General features: G+C 40.7%; 1 protein-coding gene across 3 annotated transcripts in view; it reads right to left on the bottom strand.

The window, feature by feature from the left end:
- The window catches only part of fbxo38 (F-box protein 38), a 101784-nt gene that overhangs the window by 11378 nt on the left and 72778 nt on the right, over positions 1 to 17628 (bottom strand). For all 3 annotated transcript variants that reach the window (XM_061834580.1, XM_061834582.1, XM_061834581.1), the window contains 7 exons: positions 9795 to 9965; positions 9168 to 9326; positions 8338 to 8955; positions 7581 to 7681; positions 2725 to 2827; positions 2405 to 2571; positions 1073 to 1218 (listed from right to left, as the gene is read on the bottom strand). In XM_061834580.1, coding sequence (XP_061690564.1) covers positions 1073 to 1218; positions 2405 to 2571; positions 2725 to 2827; positions 7581 to 7681; positions 8338 to 8955; positions 9168 to 9326; positions 9795 to 9965 — 1465 coding nt within the window. The remainder of the gene's footprint in view (positions 1 to 1072; positions 1219 to 2404; positions 2572 to 2724; positions 2828 to 7580; positions 7682 to 8337; positions 8956 to 9167; positions 9327 to 9794; positions 9966 to 17628) is intronic.

Here is a 17628-nt window from a genome sequence, read left to right on the forward strand (position 1 = left end):
ACCTTTTTGCAATGGATGACCCTACCAGAGGCATGAAGCCCCAGACAACTTAGCACCTTGGATCATTGGGACACACAAACCCCTCCACCATGATAAGGTGATGGCTCGAGGAGATATATTGGCTCAATTGCTTGCAAAATTATTTTAATTCAGCAAAAATGAAAGGTTTTTGCGTCAAGATCCAAGTATGCTTCAGTTAATTACAAACTGATGGCTGAACATTCTCCAGTAGGATTTTCTGTTCAAGAGCAGAATTCATGGTTTCTTTAATCACACTGACACCACAATGTTTGACTGTTGGGATGAATCAGAATCATATTTACTTGCAAAAATGTCATAAAACAAGGAGATTAGGTAAAGGAATCAATGTTTTATAGGGTTTGATTCCATTACTTTCATTGTCAGAATTCACCGGTGTCGTGTGAAATAACTTTTTTGTGCCAAAATGCCATCGCCATCTTTTGTTGGTGATTATTTGAAGAAGCAGCAGCCCATCTGTCCAATTTCATACCCAATAGGCAGACTGATTCCTTTCTAAAATCCATCCATCCATTATCTAATGTTATCGCACATATTTTAGGGCAGGAAATGGGGTACACCCTGAAGTGGTTGCCAGCCAATTAAAGGGCGCAAATAAACAAACAACCAGTCAAATTCACACCTTTGGGCAATTTACAGTCTTCAGTTAATCTACCAGGTATTTTGGGGGGATGTGGAAAGAAACCACAGTGCCTAGAGAAAACCCATGAAGGCATGTGGAGAACATGCAAACTCTACTCAAGCAGGCCCAGCATATGAACCCCAGTCCTCAGAACTGTGAGGCAGACGATCTAAACAGTCTGTACTGTGCCGCCTCCTTTCTAAAATATTCAAATGGATTCAATTGCATGGAATTTTTATCCACATTTGGAAGAGGCCGAAATTCAATCTGAAGATAGCCGATTCATGGTTGTTGTTGTTATTGTGTCAATTGTGGGATTTGAGAGCCAAAAAGGGGAATGTTTGACTTGTAATATGCTAAGTAAATCTAGCCTTTAACACCATTTCAAAATACATCAGAGATACTACTCACTGGCTGATGTTGGCTATGGTGTCCATCCAGCTGCGAATGCGGACTTTGTTGCGTATATTTGGAGGATTGCTGAATTCATGAACGATAGCGATGTGATAGGGATAGGGACCCTGGAAGAGCTGACGTTCCAATGCTACAGAGTCAATCTGAAGAAAAAGAGTTAAGGCTAGCTAGAATACCAGATCTTTAAAACACAGAAGCAAAAACTTAAGTAACTGAACAAAACAACTTAAAACCACCACTGTGTAGCTTCTCATTGATTCACGTTGTGGTAATCTGTAAAGATTGAATCAAGGCAGTTGGACAATTCTTGCTGGTTGAAGACATTTCACCCACTCAATTCCAAATTTTGAGATTGCCTCAATGGGTTTTCCTTGGAAGTGATCAACCACAGGGTGTTGCTATCCTGGACCCGTGTTGTGTGTTGTGTACAGCGAGTGAGTGCAAAGACCTACGCAGCCGCTGCACAGGTGGCCTGGTGCACCATTGGCAGAGCCCTTCTTCTGGTTCACATTTAGGGGTTCATTCTGATCTCAAGGAGAAGGGATGTTCCTTTGACAACATCACCAAGATTCTTGGTCGGGGAGGACTGCTGCTTTGAAAGAGGTGTAGAAGAAGCCATCTATGTTAAAATAGAAAAGCCATCTCTCAACAGTGGCGGAAGTTTGAGACATTACCTATAGTCTGCCTACAACAATGTAACATAACATCCCCCACATCACAAGGATTGTGACAGTCAATGGGAAGAGTGGTCCGAATGAACTGTTTTGCCGCAACATGAAAGAATTACCGGCTGGTTTCCAGGATGGTCGTTTCACTATATACTGACCGACCACAACAATACCCGGTTGAACACATCCAGGGAACACACACACACCAAGGCATAAATACTCCATACAAAAACTTTGAACTGAAGAAGCCTTTAGCATTCAACAAAGAACAGTCCATTTGCCTTGATTCAAACTTTGTGGATTACTTACCAGCAGGTTGAACAGACATTGGTGTATAAAGTACAAAAACAAAGGTAGAGACAAAACAAAAGGTTTATAATTGCCCATATATGCTACAGGACATATTTTTAGATATTAGACAGGGCTATGGGTTAAATATATGAAACGCGTCTCCTCATTTCAACATAGTTCTTTGGCATTAAGATAAGCAAAACTTTTACATCAGCCAGAGCTTTGGTCTGATCACAAAAACAGCAAACCTCGAGAATAACAGAGGACTCATTCCGATGTAAGCAAAAAAAATCTTAAAAAAATCGACTTTAACCACTACACACCGCACAGTGCATAATGACTGAACTTTGAGACACGCCTGCATACGGACCTGATGCATAGGACGCATGTAGATGATGCGGTTGCGCTCAGGAGGTATTCTCAGAATCTGATCCAGGACCTGTTCCATGTTCAGCTTCTTACATTGTGCATAGTCAAACCTGTTCACAATAGGAGCACTTTCCACTCGCAGCTTCTTTAACACTCGACATCTGGTAGCTTTACTCACAAAAGGGAAAAGGATTTTTTTTTAACAAAAATGAAAAGCATACAAATATCATAAACGTATCAGAGCACTTATGTGATTATATTGTAGAAAATCAAACCCTTCCAAGTGTTATTGTGAAATAAACTCAATATGCTGTGCAATACCGTGAATGAACATCATCTTGGGGCAGTCTTTAATGACCAAGTCGGTGATCCCGCAGTTGGTCAAAGTAATGCCCACCAGGTTCTTACTCTTCAAGGATAATACCTAAAAGAGGCATAATGGTAACATGTTAAAAACTTGTTTATGGTGTGCATCTAGTTATTTGGCTATTCTGTTCAGGGAGAAATTAACACTTGAGATGTCAGTCAACCTTTTGGTGGAAAAGGAAACAAATAACTTGACCATACATGGATGGATACATGCATGGCAGAGGAAAGCCAATGTTAGATATTTTATTTCATAACACTATCGAATCTAATTATTTTGTCAGTTGGAATTTTGCTTAGGTTTAACGTTGCAGATCTGGAGGAGATATGATGTTTAACTGGCACCATTTGCAAACAATCCTTCAGCTAAATTCCAAACAATATTAAGGTACTGGTTTGACCACACTTAGTCTTGTCTACAAGCTACAGCTGAAGAGTAGATTCTGTGTCTAATGCGACACCTAGTGGTAAAAGTTGATCCTCCTTGGCCAGTACCTTCACTGGCCAAAGTATTATTATTATTATTTTTTTTACAGTCTTTCCTCGCTGTGCTCCCTCGTTCACTTCATGCGACGTCGCTATTACAATTTTATTCTTAGTGTGTGTGTGTGCGCGCAATTTTTTTGGGGTCTTAACAGGCTTTTAAACATTTTTTTTTTACAGTGTATGATTGCGCATTGTGTTCTGTATCCAGATTTGCCAACGGAAAACCCGTTATTGTGTTCTGTGTCCCGATTGGCTAAGGGAGTGTAGACCATTGTCAACCGCCCTGTAGTACTGGGACCACTGTCGCGGGGCCGACAGGCCGAGTCCGCAACATTTTGGCGCACCTGCACAATGCGTCGCAGCTTTGTAGAAAGGTCCCATAGACACACGAGCTTAAATTGTCCATATTCACATGCAGCATGGGAAGCAGTCATCTACGATATTCGTTTGAGGTCTTCTTCTTTCAGTGCTTCACATCACCTTGGCGCTGTGCATGTCTTGTGTCGTGGCAGCCCTCAAGCCCCACTGCCGCACAAGTGCACCCGTGCTCAGTGCATTTCACTGATGTTTATTGGCCATGGTTGTCAAGGAATCAATTGTTCGGGCATCCTCATCCTTTCTCAACATGCCCTCTTTTTAAAGTTCCACACTGCTAGTATCGAACAGTTTTGTAAATTAGACAAGATGAACACATTCTGTACTGTACACGATACTTGGCATGGAGGAGATTAACCTTCAGCGAACTGCAGTGAGCTAGGATGCGTGCGTCTAGGAGCGAAGTTTGGGGCCGCCGTGGGAGCGGTGCACTGCCGTGATTGCCTGTCCGAAGTACTGTGACCCCCAGCTACCCCCCGCAGCATTTCGGCGCACGCGCACAACGCATTGCGGCTTGAGTTCTGAAACATAATCTCAGGTGGCATGTCTGTTTATAAGACCGAGCCAACTGGCCAGAGGAACTGTAAAATATGCCTGAGTCGCTATTAATAATTTCTTGTGTCCAACCTCATAGATTGATTATTAAAATTAAACTTATTTCTGAAAACTATAATTTTCTTTTTACACTTATACCTGGTCCTGGATGAATCGGAAGAAAATGGATGAAGGGGTGTTTAAATACATTTTTCCTCAAACAAATGCCTTTAAATCTTTTAGAATACAGTACTGTACTATTTTATTTTAATCTACAAAGATTTGAACATTGAGAATGTTTAAACGAAAAAATGTGAGAAAATGTTAATGCCTCTCAGAAAAGTTAATATAGTGAGTGGTTAGGCGTTTAACAGACTTAAAACATCACAAATGAAAAAATATAATAAACAAAATTGTAAATGAAAGAAAAATGCAATCTGTAAATAAAAAAACCCAGTAAACATGCACTGTAAATTAAAAAAAACATCCTGTAAATGAAAAAATCTAATTCAATAAAAACAAAAATGAAAAAAAATCTAGATGGATTTCACTTAATGGGTATTTTTTGGAATTTAGATTTAGATAATATAGCATGACACGTTAAATTGCTCTTTTTGTTACACGGCAATGCCCTCTGGGCTGATGAAAAATGGTTGTTGCTAATGCTACCATAGGTGCATGTCACACTCATTTTAGTTTGTGGGCTGTACTGAGCCCAATTTGATCTCAAGTGGGCCAGACTACTATAGTCATGGCTTCATAACCTAAAATTAACAATCCAAATTTCTGCATTGTTTGGCACAATTAATTCCAACTACATTTGAAATATATTAAAATTTATTACTAGCTTGTTGCAAATATTGGAAATTGTGTAAACAATCTGAAATTTCTTTACGTAAACTATTGGAATTTCAAAAGTATTCTGTCATTTTTTTCATCTACGTGTGCAACTTACACACACACACACACACACACACACACACACACACACACACAACACACACACACACACACAGACACGCACACAACTTAAGGTCTACAAATTATTATAAATGTACTTAAATTTCCGCATCCATCTTAAAATCTTGAAAATCACAAGAGACTCATTGCAGCATACAAAATAGTGGTACACATTCTGAAACAGTGTGGTGCCACCTTTTTGTAAAGATAGTAAAAAATATAAATTAACTTTTAACCTTGCAGCAGTGTATTTTATAAAAAAAAAAAAAAAACAGTTCAACAAAGGGTTCTACCAAACCAGTTTCTTCTGAACTGAAGCTGTTGACTGACATTTTGGAATATTCAATGTCTCAAAATATTTCTACTGGAGGTATTCATTTTCACGGAACTGTATTCTTCATTGGATGGCACCGCATTTTATATAACAGACTTACTTTGCTCTGGAAACTTTTCATTGCTTAGCCTTCACAAGTGCATCAACATAGAATGTGAAATTATGAGAAGCACTCAATTTCCGGACGTAAATAAAGTGGTAAGCAGTCATCAGTGTGGCCCCCAGTGGACAAACTGCCAAATGAAGTGTCAAATTGTGAGGAGCAGTAGATTTCAGAATGTCAGTTTATTGCTCAGTGGTCCTCACTGTGCCATCCAATGGAGAAAATTACCATAATGATGACATTTTTTGAAAATGTTTGAAAAATAAGAAACCAAGAAAACATATAGAATAGTTAAAAGCCTTTGCCACAAAGCTCAAAATTGAGCTTCATGCATTATGTTTCTACTCATCATTCCCTGGGTGGCTTCAGATGTAGTATCATTTTGCTGATTTGTGCTGATATTTAAAATGATGGATTGTATTTTTTCACTAGAATAACAGGCACTAACTCATTGCATTTATTAGCTGTTTCAAGTTCTGCAGCTACAGGTATCTAATGGGGGGGGGGGGAGACACTGTCTGGAGGGGTCATCGTCAATTTGGAGTTTATTTTTTCTCCACTTGCATTCTGCTTTCCTATACTTTGATTTAGTGCTCCTCCACAGTGTTTTTGGGCACCTCAAGATGGTCTTGGTTTTCATGCGGCATTTGAGATTTTTAAGGTGAAACTGTCCAAAAGTTTATCAATTGTCTCAGGATTCACAGTTTGTGGCACAGCTGCAGTCTCCATAAATTTAGTGGCAGTAGTCTCATTTATGTACATTTTCAAAAAATACACAAAAACAGTCAGAAATAGCCACATCCTTAATGTCAATTAATAGTATGTCAACATCCTTCTCGATGACCAGGTCTAAGATGTAACTTTGAGTGTGAGTTGGACTCTTAATATGTTGAGAGAGGTCAAATGTGTTCAGTATTGCAAAGAGGTTTTTTTATTTCCATGTTGTTGTCTACATGAATATTAAAGTCTCCTGTTATGACAAGTTATTGTAATCAGTACAAATAATTGACAGCAGTCTTGAAAAACCGTCCATAAATTTTGTATTATATCTTGGTCTATAAATTATAACAACAATAATCTTTGGGTCATATCTTTAATGAAAAAACACAGATATTCAACGGAGGTAAAATCACCCAGTAAAATGTCTTTATACTGAAATAATGACTTAAATACAACAGCAATGCCACTGCCCCCCCCCCCCCCATTCAACACTTGTTCATAAAAATAAAATTTGGTCTGGTCTTATCTCATTTAAAATACTACTAGACCTACTTTCTGTTGACCACATTTTATTTTATAACAAAAAGTCCAGATCATAGGTATTAGTGATGTCATTAATCAACATTGATTTATTACCCAGTGACCTGACATTAAAAAGAGCTGGTCTTGCAGAGATAACTGGAGACAATGGTTTGAATGATTCACATCTTATCCTCACTAAGTTTGAAGTCATACTTTTTTATGTCATATCTCATTGATGAACCTTCTGTGCCTGGTACTTACAGGGATGAAAAATGCCTGATCTCCATAAGGTTGTGAGTTATTCTGGAAAAGACCCTGCACGTTAGTCATATTCACAGATAAGATTCTTTATGCGTGGAGGCGGGGCCTTTTGCATCTCAGTGGGTGGTGGTTTCAGGTGAGGGTGTATGGGAGGAGGATCTTGACGTGGTGTGGCTTGGAGTCCATCAGTGACAATAGAGCTCGTGCACCTACGTCACCTATGTCACATGAACGGCCATATTGATGGTCAAGCAAAGCATTCTTCAATGCCTAGTTGGTTGGTGACGGCACGAAAATAAGTCTTATAGCACGATGCCCAGAGTTTTGTCCGATACCGTTAAACATTTAGATTTCTGGTCGAGAACCGAGGCACCACTACATGTGCAAAGTACTGATTGTTTTTTTTTTTGTGCTCCATTTTGTAACCTGAAATGTCTGTACTGTCATAAACTAAGGACCTCCTGTACTGTCAAAGTGAAAAAGAGAAGAGTAAAAGTATTATGCATGTGTATTTACCTGCACATGGTCATCCTCCGTTACTGGGTCTGAAGTACTGGTTGATTTGTCAGCCATTCTACGCCTCCTTGTTGCTACTCGAGGCCTCGTTCTTGGAAGATCTATTCATAAATTAAAAAAAAAAAAAAATATGTTAAAAAATAGATCATACCAATAACTGAAAGTCTTTTAACTTGACAATTGACCTCAGATAATCACGATCAGTGATTCTCAAACTTTTTTACAGTATGTAAATGTACCTTGTATTAAAATAGTTTGCTCTCCAGTGCCACCATAATGTAGTCATTTAAAATACAGTAGCATAGTAGGCCTATTGGCTCGTCAAACACAAGATAGTTTTCTTCCCAAGACCTATATTTAATATTATTGTAACCACACTATTCCTGCAGAGTTTGAGGATTAACACTGTGTGGGAAAAGAGGACAATATTAAATGTGTAATTAAATGATTTAATTAAAAATGGAAAAAAATGCCAATCCCAGCTTTCTTCAAACATACCAGTAATTTTAATGTAAATACAAATCACTATGTAATTCTTGATTTGTATCTTCATTTTCTTGGCATTTGATATTTTCATTCATTCTATCTTTTATTGTATTTAATGTTTTCAAAAAAAACATTTTTGTTTGTATTTTGTTCAGTGATTCTTTGAGGTACCACTAGACTAGATGAACCCATTGCACCACTCGTGGTACCCATACCAAACTTTGACAGCTCAGTGATTTAGATGTAGAGTATGTTATTATTTAAACATTACCCATCTCTGGCACCAGTGGTCCAGAGGACATACGAGTGCAAGACCGGGTCAAAGGTCGTCTGGGTATGGAGGAGCTGTCATCAATAGCCAGAGTTCGCTTCTGTGTACTACTTGAACAGTGATCAACAGGTGATCGTCTTTGTCTCTGACAAGCCAGTTGTCCCGAAGGTAGGCTTTCAGTCGAATCTCTGGATTCAAGATGTTCTACACTTGCAGCAGTAGAGGTCTGCCTTACCCCAACTTCACTCACGCCACTGTCACTCATATGTGTTCCACTTTGGTTTTCCGGGCTCCCATTAGTCCTTCCCCTTCCAGTATCAACCCTTTCATGTCCAGGGCCTACCCTAGGTTTTATCATCCTTTCTGCCGCCTCACTGACACCAGGGCACTGTACTGTCCTGTCTGGCCCCAGCCTTGTAGCTGTTTCCCCTGAGTCGGTATCGACTACTCTGCTGCTAGTCTTGCGGTTGTTTTCAGATGCAGCCTTCATGTCCGCCTTGATCTGTTCACTGGTCACCTGACAGCTCTTTTCACAGCTGCCCTCTGACGCAAGAGGTTTCACCTGAGTTACTGATGCAGGTAAGTTATTGGACCGACGCAGAGGAGTCTTCCCTTTACCTGGAAACACACAGAGGCACCATGAGTATGGTACACCTACAGACACAAATTAGACAACTGAGTGTTGCTGCTACACTCCTGGGTGGTGTAATGCAAGATAATATACAAAGTTCTTCTTGAGTAGCCCAGAGGGTGATGGCATTTAGTACAATGTGAGATGCACACATGACAAACAAGCAATGACTGATAAGTTATGTGTATTGTGTGAAAACCTTCTGTGCAAGAAATAGGTTGCTGCAAACAGGAAGCTGCTGGAGTTAGTCTTGAAACTAGGCCTTCGTCCTCCTCACTATCTGAGTCAGAGAGAACCAGCGAGGGTTTGGGAATGGCAACACCAGGTGGTCTACTCTGCTGGACCAAACCACTGGGACCTAGGAAGGACATGATAAGTTACATTTACCAACAGACATTAAAAGATCATCCATCCATCCATTTTCTATCCTGCTTTTCCTTACTAGGGTCACCGATGTCTGGAGTTGGTCCCAGTCAACTCGGCTACCGGCAAGATACACCTGAATGTGTCGCCAGCCACTCCGAGGGCACATACAAACAAATAACCTTTCACGCTCATACTATCATCTAGGGCTAGAGTCTTCAATTAACAATGCATGTTTTTGGGATATGGGAGGAAACGGGAGAACCCGGAGAAAACCCACCATAGGTATGGGGATTGCATGCAAACTCCACAAAGGCTAGACTGGATTTGGACCAGAGTCCTCAAATTGTGTGGTTTATGTAATAACCTAACCAGTCACCCACGGTGCCGCTTTAACAGTTAAAGAAGAAATAAAATAAGTGAGTTTGACTGATGCTGGTGACAAAAAATAGCACAATCAAACCTGCTTGCTCTTCATCAACATCAGGAGGTTGTGGTGAACCAGTGGGGTGACTGGGCCCTGCAACCTCATAATGATCTGCTGGTACTGCTGTTTCAGCTCCTTTCCCCTCCATTTCTGGCTCTGCCTGCATGATTTCTTCTTCATCCTCAATCCCATTGACCTCCATTGGGGCTGTGAGAACAAATGACTCGAGTTCTGTTTTCAAGTTCTACTGTAATTGATAGTTTGGTAAGAACTTTGAGACAGATTCTAGGAAGGTGTGAAGGGAGGAGGGGTAACTTTCAAAGAGAGTGAATCAGTCTTGCTGTGAGTTAGAAAAGCATGGCGTGACAATGCAAGGGAAGGCGTGATACCTGAAGACAAAAAAAATGGCAGCACTGAAACCTGAGAAAAACAGCTACTACAAGACATTTTTCTTTTTTTAGCAGCATTTTTTGCTTTGTTCTTGATTTTGACAGAGGCACACACTAGTGCCCTACTCTCAATCGACAAGAAGTTGCCAATTACAGTCAACTTGCTTTGCCAAGAGATCACCAAACTCAGAAACTGCCTGGCGTTCACAGCATGATGTCAAGGAACTAAGATTAGATAATGCTAAACTCCAATGAATCATGATGTCAATGTCAGCGGAATTACAAAGCTTCATTGTAATGTAAAATCACGAAAGAAACCACACTGAACATTCAATTACAAAGCATGCGGGACAATCTCATTTTTTCGGGCATTTCAGAAAATGCATCAGAAGATCCCAAGGTACAAAATTGAAAGTTCATGATGTCTGTACTCAAGATCCTCTTAACAAGATTACCTTTGACCGTGTTCATTGATTAGGAGGTCCCAACCCATGAAACCAACCATGTACGATCATTGTAAAATTTTAACACTTCCAACAAAAAAAAAAAAAATCAAAAGATCGTGGACTAAAATTTACTTCATTTGGGACGACTAGTCTCTAAGTAAATCAACGAGGGTTAGTCTTGTACTCTTGTAGTAAATCTTGTACAAGATGATGAAAAACCATTGTTAGAAAGGCAAATGAACGTGACTGGCTGTTGACAAGCAATACGTCGATGGCCAACTGTTTCATGATGCCAACATCATGCCCTGACTCTTAATCTGATCTGTTGTCATTAATTGTCAAAAGCGTGTTGTATCTTGTTTAATTTTTCCATTTGATTATTCAAAAGAGTAAAAAATAAAAGTAGAATTACAACACTATACAGCACAAGATATATAATTTAAGTGGGAATGCTGTAAAAATCATAAGCGTAACGAGTTGACCTGGACTAAAAAAAACATTCACAGTTATAACTGATATCATTTATGTCAGCAACATATTCCATCTGTGTGCAGCAAAGTAGCTAAATACTGCTTCACCATGTTTGCTTAGGACTCTCCTCTCCAGTAATTGACTCAGAGCCCTATTGACTTTAAATCCCATGAGCATTTCTTTCATGTATTCAGGACCGTAACCTTGAGTTACTTATACATAAGCATCAGAGCTTTAAAGACTGCTAAAAACCTGACTTTGAGTGTAAAGACTTCAGAATTGGAGTCATATGCTCTGACCTCTTCGTTCTGGTTCGAACCCAAGCTGCAGCATTCTAGATGCTATATTTTTCAAAATAGTAAAGGAGATACAGAATAAAGGTGAATTACAGTATGGAAAATAAGTATTTGAATACCCTATGATTTTGCAAGTTCTCCCATGGAGGAGTCTGAAAAAAAAAAGAAAAATGTTAACCTAAACTTCACTTATTATTCTAAATTAGAAGCACCTGTTCCAGATCGTTAGCTGCAAAAAGACAAGACTAATAACATGGCAAATACCAAAGAGTTGTTCAAAGACACCATAGACAAAATTGTAGACCTCCACAAGGCTGTGAAAGGCCCCGGGATTACTGCCAAGCTGGTTGGTTAAAAAAGATCAACTGTTGGGGTAATTATTAGAAAATGGAAGAAGGTAAACATGACAGTCAATCTCCCCCAGACTGGGGCTCCAAGCAAGAACTCACCTTGGGGCGTATCAATTATTGAACTACATGGGAGGAGGTGGTCAATGACCTGAAGAGGCACCACTGTTTCCAAGGTTACTGTTGATAATACACGAAGACTTCACGGTTTAAAATCACGCATGGCACGGAAGGTTCCCCTGTTTGAATCAGCAGACGCCCAGTTCTGTCTTAAGTATGCCCATGACCATCTTTTTTCCATCCATTTGGATGATCCAGAGAAGTCGTGGAACGACGATGCGCTAAAGCTACCGACAAGCTAACGCTAGCAACGCTTTAACGTTAGCGAGACCTACATTGGACCACAAGGAGGAAGACTACAACTACAATGAGGACCGTGGGGATTTAGAGGAATGTTGGACAAGTGGACACAACCCTCAACTTCAACTTTCTCTACTTCTGCCGTGTGAAACACTGCAGGGACATTGTGGTTTGAATCTGTTTGCTCTCTCTTTTTCTTCTGTCTTCATATGTCTTCGGACCCTTACTTTAACTTAGCCTAGGTCGTATGTGAATCGTGTACTTGTAATTGTGTTGACTTTGCTTATTTGATTGCCTTTATTTGACTATCAGCAGCCCTATGGGTAGCACAAGCCAGTGCAATCTGTAGGCCATTCCCAAGCCCGGATAAATGCAGAGGGTTGCGTCAGGAAGGTAAAGGCAAAGGCTAAATAAGAGGCATATGACATGTACACCAGGCTGGATACAAAAGAAGGAGAAAAGGATCTCTACAGGTTGGCCAGACAGAGGGAGAGACATGGGAAGGATGTGCAGCAGGTAAGGGTGATAAAGGATAGAGATGGGAACGTGTTGACTGGTGCCTGTAGTGTGCTGAATAGATGGAAAGAATACTTTGATAAGTTGCTGAATGAAGAAAATGAGAGAGAAGAGGTAAGTGTGAAGGACCAGGAAGTGGCAATGATTAGCAATGGGGAAGTTCGAAAGGCACTCCAAAGGATGAAAAATGTAAAGGCAGTTGGTCCTGATGACATACCGGTGGAGGTATGGAAGCAATTTGGATAGGTGGCTGTGGAGTTTTTTTACCAAATTATTCAACAGAATATACACAATGCCTTGAGACTTGTGCTGTTGGTTGTTACAACAGATGAGACAGATATTCAAAGAGATCATTCTACGGAAAACCAGATGAGAAGATGAGAAAAGATCAATGGATTTTGGCAATTAAACGTGATGGATGGTGCCCAACCAAATACACGCGATTGTGTAGCGATCACTTCATTTCAGGTAAGAATTATTCTCAATTCTCCATTCTCAATCTTAAATTCCCAATAAGTATTTATTATGCAAAGTTGGCTCATTTGAGAACAATGCCTTGAAAAAAAAAAAGACAGGGAGTCGTCTCCAACATACACAGAAGCATGTTGTGGCCACATGTTAAATTTTGGTAAACCTCTCCCCGACAGACATTTTCTTTTGTTTTTAATATGCATTGTTCTCAAATAATGCATATTTAAGAAAAAAAAAATGTCAGTCACAGTGACGTTTACGTAGTTTAACGTGTGGCCGCAACACGCTTCGTGTACGGAGGACCCGACTCAGTCTTTTTTTTTTTTTCCCCCAATCATAGTTAATGAATGCGAGTTTGTGTAAAACCAGGGGTCATTTATTTAAATATTGGTATTTGTATTGAAAAAATCCGAGTGCCTCCATCACTATGTGGGATTTATTCTTGATTGAGAAAAAATCCAGCAACGAAGTATTTGTATGCGTCCAGACTTTTCTATGCTTTTAAACTCCTCCGTGTAAATCTCGACAACTTACTCACCAGGTACGTGTGGAACCAGTTGTCCAAGACAAGGGGAAGCAGGTTAACAGTCCACTTTCTTATCGGCAAAAACATCGACTTGAATATGGGTCCTCTATGCCAAGTGTCTCTCATTTTTCCACGTACCTTCATTAATTATCACCTTATAAATTTTCAGCGGTATCGGACAAAACTCTGGGCGTCGTGCTATATATATTTTCGTGCCGTCTCCAACCGATTTAGCATTGAAGAATGCTCTGTTAGACCGTCAATATGGCCAGTCACGTGACTTCAGTGGCGTAGGTGCACGAACTCTGTAGAGGAATAAAGTTGATGAGCCATACAATGAAGTTATTGGAAAGAGTAGCTGAAGGTAGACTCAGGTCAGAAGTCAGTATCTGCGAGCAACAGTATAGTTTCATGCCTCGAAAGAGTACCACAGATGCATTATTTGCCTTGAGGATGCTAGTTGAAAAGTACAACGAAGGTAAGAAGGAGGTACATTGTGTCTTTGTGGACCAAGAGAGGAATTGTGGTACTGCATGCGGAAGTCTGGTGTGGCGGAGAAATATGTTAGAAATAGTAGAGGACATGTATGAGGGCAGCAGAACAGTGGTGAGGTGTGACGTAGGTGTAAAAGATGAATTTAAGGTTAAGGTGGGATTGCATCAGGGATCAGCTCTGAACCCCTTCCTGTTCCTTGGGTAATGGATAGGCTGACCGATGAATTTAGACTGGAATCCCCTTGGACCATGATGTTCGCAGATGATATTGTGATATGCAGTGAAAGCAGGGAGCAGGTGGAGGAACAATTAGATTGAGGCATGGACTGGAAAGGAGAGGAATGAAGATTAGCTGAAGTTAAACAGAATATATGTGCGTCAATGAGAGGGGTGGCGGGGGAAGAATGAGGCTACAGGGAGAAGATATATAGCGAGGGTGGACGACTTCAAATACTTGGGGTCAACAATAGAGCAATGGTGAGTGTGGTAAGGAAGTGAAGAAACAGGTCCAAACAGGTTGGAACAGCTGCTGGAAGGTGTCCGGTGTGTTATGTGACAGAAGAGTCTCGACTAGGATGAAGAACAAACTTTTTAAAACAGTGGTGAGGCCGGCCATGATGTACAGATTAGAGAGAGTGGCACTGAAGAAACAACAGGAAGCAGATCTGGAGGTGGCAGAAATGAAGATGTTGAGGTTCTCGCTCAGAGTGAGCAGGATGGATAGGATTAGAAATGACCTCAGGATGCAGTATCTGTTGGACTGCGAGGGCCACAGTCCCGAGGAGCAGTCGTGGGTTCCTTCCCATTTCGTGGTCGACCCCTCGCTCATTAGGGACTTCCACGCATTGCATCCTGAGGCTCTTGGGCCGTCCGGAGCTGGCTGTTTTACTGTCATGGGTGCATCTGTTTCCGATGTGGCGTGCACCTGCTCCAATGAGCATATACGCTCACCTGTATGACGTTTTGGTGATTACGGTCAATATATTTATTGCCACACATGCAGTCTGGTCATTGCCATATCGTTGTACTACTATGTCACGATCCCGCAACCCTAACCCTATGTCTTTGCCACTTTATGTAAGGAACCTTGCCTTGTTAATGACCCTGCCTTCACACCTGCTGATTTTGGTACTGCTGCTTCTTTGGACTGCCTGCCTGTTTTTCGACCTTGGACTGAATCAAGACGCTTCCTGAATTGTACCTGGCCTCGTGAGTCGTGCATTTTGGGTTCAGCCTCGTGTTATGGTCATGACACACAATGGGCATGCACCTAAAATTAAAATTTCAGAGCCCTACATGACTTAAAAGTGAGAGAACTTGCAAAACCACAGGTTGCTTTAATAGTTTCTTTTCTTCACTGTAAGTAGCCACATGAACGCAGCTAAAATGAAATTATTACTGAAGTCAGGCAAAGAGCCCACTACAGGGTAATTATTGGCTCTTATCACTGATTAATGTAGTTCTCGAGATCATCCTCAAAGCCCTTGCAGTGAGACTTGAGAAGATACCCCCATTGATAATCTACTCTGATCAAAAAGGTTTCATTTAAGGTAGACATTTCACAAACATCAGTCCATTAAATTTAATAAGCATGTCACAGTGATTTCAATACAGTTAAGTGTGCTTTCCTCCAAATTTAGCGTTGGAGACTGGTAGATTGGATAGAAACTTTATATAAGTCACCAAAAGCGACAGTCACCACAAATAGGACCACATCAGAAAGTTTTACTTTACAAATAGAAACCAGAAAAGGGTGTCCTCTTTCACCAATGCTATTTGCAATAGTCATTGAACCTCCTGCTCCCGCTGTACCGTGGGTATGGAAAATATACAAACCTCCTTAAAATGTTCACTCTGTTATAATGCAGCCATTTACTAAAAGTATTTAAGTTCTTTTTTCCCCCTCATTAGTGTACATGGAGCACCCTATATAGATGGGGAAAAAATGAATTGTTGGAATCCTTGCAGCTTTATTAGAAAAACTGAAATATCACACACCCATAAGTATTCACACTGTTTGCTGTGACAGTCATATATTTAACTGGTGCTGTCCATTTATTCTGATTATCCTTGAGATGGTGCAACACCTTCATTGAAGTCCAACTGTGTTTGATTATACTGATTGGACTTGATAATGAAAGACATGTAACTGTTATACAAGACCTTACAGTGCATGTCAGAGCGAATAAGAATCATGAGGTTAAAGGAAGTGCCTCAAGAGCTCAGAGACTGAATAGAATCAGAATCCTCTTTATTGGCCAAGTGTGTAACAACGCACAAGAAATTTGTCTCCAGCAGTCGGTGTCACCGTGATAGGATATTCAGAACAAAGAAAAATCAATTTAACAAGAACAAAGACCAAGAGACATTCAGTTAATAGGAACAATTTCTTATAAGAGTCACAGATACGCAAGATGCAAAGTCTTCTTCATTTGGAAGAGCAGAGTGCCCTTATCCGTTCGCGGTTCCCGTTATAGACCAGTGTATTGACAATTGTGCAAAGGGAGCAGTTGTGACAAAGCGTGCAATAGTCTACAGAACATATTCCTAATACCTATTGGACCAGCAGGATATGAGGGTTTGTCCCAATAATGGCACTAGGCAGAAAATAGTAGGTTTGCCGATCAAGACTTTAATGACTTAATTGCCCGTTCAAATGCCTCCTTGTTTTGACTTGGACTGATGGGTAGCGTTTACCCGAAAAAAGGAACTGGAAGAGCTGGTGCCCAGGATGTGGAGGGTCTAAAATGATCCTCCTCGCTCTGGACCTAGTTTGAATGGTGTGCAAGTCTTTAAGAGTGGGTAGACTAGTGCCGACAATCCATTCAGCGATTTAGATTGTCCGTTGTAGTCAGCGTTTGTCCTATTTTGTTGCACCCACCAAACCTGACTGTGATGGAGGTACACAGTACTGATTGGATCCTCACTGTGTAGAAGCGTCTCAGCAGGTCTTGTGACAGACCATGCTTCCTCGGAAGTCACAAGAAGTACATCCTTTGCTGTTTTTTTTTTTTTTTTTTTTAAAGGATAGAGTTGATGTCCGTCTCCCACTTCAGGTCCCGTGCCACACTGTAGTTCCCAAGAACTTGAAGGGCTCGATGGTTGACATCAGATTCTTGGACAGCGTTGGGGTCAGATGTGGTGAAGGATGCCTCCTAAAGTCCACAATAATCTCTACATTCTTACGAGTGTTCAAAGCAAGGTTGTGTTGACCATACCAAAGCTGTCTCGCCACTTCCAGTCAATATCTGGACTCGTCACAGTCTTTGACGAGGTCGATGACTGTGGTGTCATCTGCGAAGTGCAGGAGTTTGACAATCGGGTGCCTCGAGATGCAGTCATTTGTGTAGTGCAAAGATAACAAAATAATTTCTGCTGCACGTTAGGTTTTTAAGAGCACAGTATCCTCCATAATCCTTAACTGTGAGACGTTTGGACAACCACAACTCTTCTTAGAGCTGGCAGTCAGGCCAAAGTAAGCAAATGTGAGAGAAGAGCCTTGGTGTGAGATGTAAAGGATAACCCAAAGATCATTGTGGGTGAGCTACAGCGAT

The sequence above is a fragment of the Syngnathoides biaculeatus genome, chromosome 11 (genome assembly GCF_019802595.1).
Source record: "Syngnathoides biaculeatus isolate LvHL_M chromosome 11, ASM1980259v1, whole genome shotgun sequence".
NCBI classification, from domain to species: domain Eukaryota; kingdom Metazoa; phylum Chordata; class Actinopteri; order Syngnathiformes; family Syngnathidae; genus Syngnathoides; species Syngnathoides biaculeatus.